The sequence below is a fragment of the Eimeria tenella genome, genomic scaffold, assembly GCF_000499545.2.
Source record: "Eimeria tenella Houghton genomic scaffold, Eth_scaff1930, whole genome shotgun sequence".
NCBI lineage: Eukaryota > Apicomplexa > Conoidasida > Eucoccidiorida > Eimeriidae > Eimeria > Eimeria tenella.
This window is the reverse complement of record NW_013541771.1, coordinates 649-1,855: the sequence shown is the minus strand read 5'-3', so window position 1 is coordinate 1,855 and position 1,207 is coordinate 649. Positions and strand designations below refer to the sequence as shown.

Below are 1,207 nucleotides of genomic sequence, written 5' to 3'. Positions count from 1 at the left end.
ATTTTGACCATTCTGTCCATTTTGACCATTCTGTCCATTTTGACCATTCTGTCCATTTTGGCCATTCTGTCCATTCTGACCATTTTGTCCATTTTGTCCATTTTGACCATTTTGACCATTCTGTCCATTTTGACCATTTTGTCCATTTTGACCATTTTGTCCATTTTGGTCTCCAAGTTCCTCTTCTTCTTTGTCACCATTTGGGTCTTCGGGCTCCTCGGGGGGCCCCCCAGCCTCCCCCGAAACGAACCCTTCTGCTGCTTCCACTGCAGCACAATCTTCGAAAATGCTGCAGAGGGGGGCCCCCCCGAACTCGGCGCCGCGGAAGCTCCAGCACTGCCCGCTGGCAGCCAGTGCTGCGCACTCCAGTGCAGTTCGGGGCTCCTCCTGGGGGGCCCCGGGGGCCCCTGCGGCGTCCGCGCCGCTGGCAGCAGCAGCAGCAGCAGCAGCAGCGCCGGCAGCAGCAGCAGCGGCGGGAACCGCAGTCGCGGGCCACGTCGCCACAGGATCAGCTTTGTACTTCACGCCGAGCTGGAAATCCCCTGAGAAGAAACAAGCAGCAAAGCAAACATTCCTATCCAACAAAGCCAGCAGCAGCAGCAGCATCAACAGCAGCGGCAGCAGCCCCAGCAGCAGCAAGCGTGCAGGCGGCCAGAGGCAGACTCAAAGATCACCAAAAACAACTAACAGCAGCAGCGGCAGATACACCACTACCAACACAGCAGCAGCAGATACACCACTACCACAGCAGCAGCAGCAGCAGATACACCACTACCACAGCAGCAGAAGCAGCAGATACACCACTACCACAGCAGCAGCAGCAGCAGCAGCAACAGGACGTGTTGCGTACAAGGGAGCTGGGGAGTGGACCTGAGGCCGGAAATGGCCTTGGGGTCGTAGACGGGGGCCCCTGCGAAGGTGAAGAGAGTGCATGCAGAAGCTTTGAAGGTCCAGGAGGTGCATGTGGGGTCGCTGCTGCATGCGCTGGAGCATTCGTTGTAGTCCTGCGCAGTGGTGGTGCTGCTGCCTGCAGCAGCAGCAGCAGCAGGCGCTGCGGCGGCGGCGCTGCTGCTGGTGGCCATGAGCCTGCGGAAGGCGTTGAGGGGCTGGGTCTGCGGCTTGGCGTGTGCGGCAGCAGCAGCAGCAGCAGCAGCAGCAGCAGCAGCGAGCGCGGGAGCAGCAGTAAAGGCGGTGTGGAAGTAGAGGG

General features: G+C 59.8%; 1 protein-coding gene across 1 annotated transcript; it reads right to left on the bottom strand.

Annotated features, from left to right (window-relative positions):
- Positions 1–80: 80 nt before the first annotated feature.
- Positions 81–1,082, bottom strand: ETH_00038085 (uncharacterized protein; the record flags this gene model as incomplete). The annotated part of the gene is made up of 2 exons (XM_013374115.1): positions 81–542; positions 851–1,082. Coding segments are annotated over 2 exons (694 nt in total), but the record flags the coding sequence as incomplete, so codon positions are not given.
- Between the last annotated feature and the right edge of the window lie 125 nt (positions 1,083–1,207).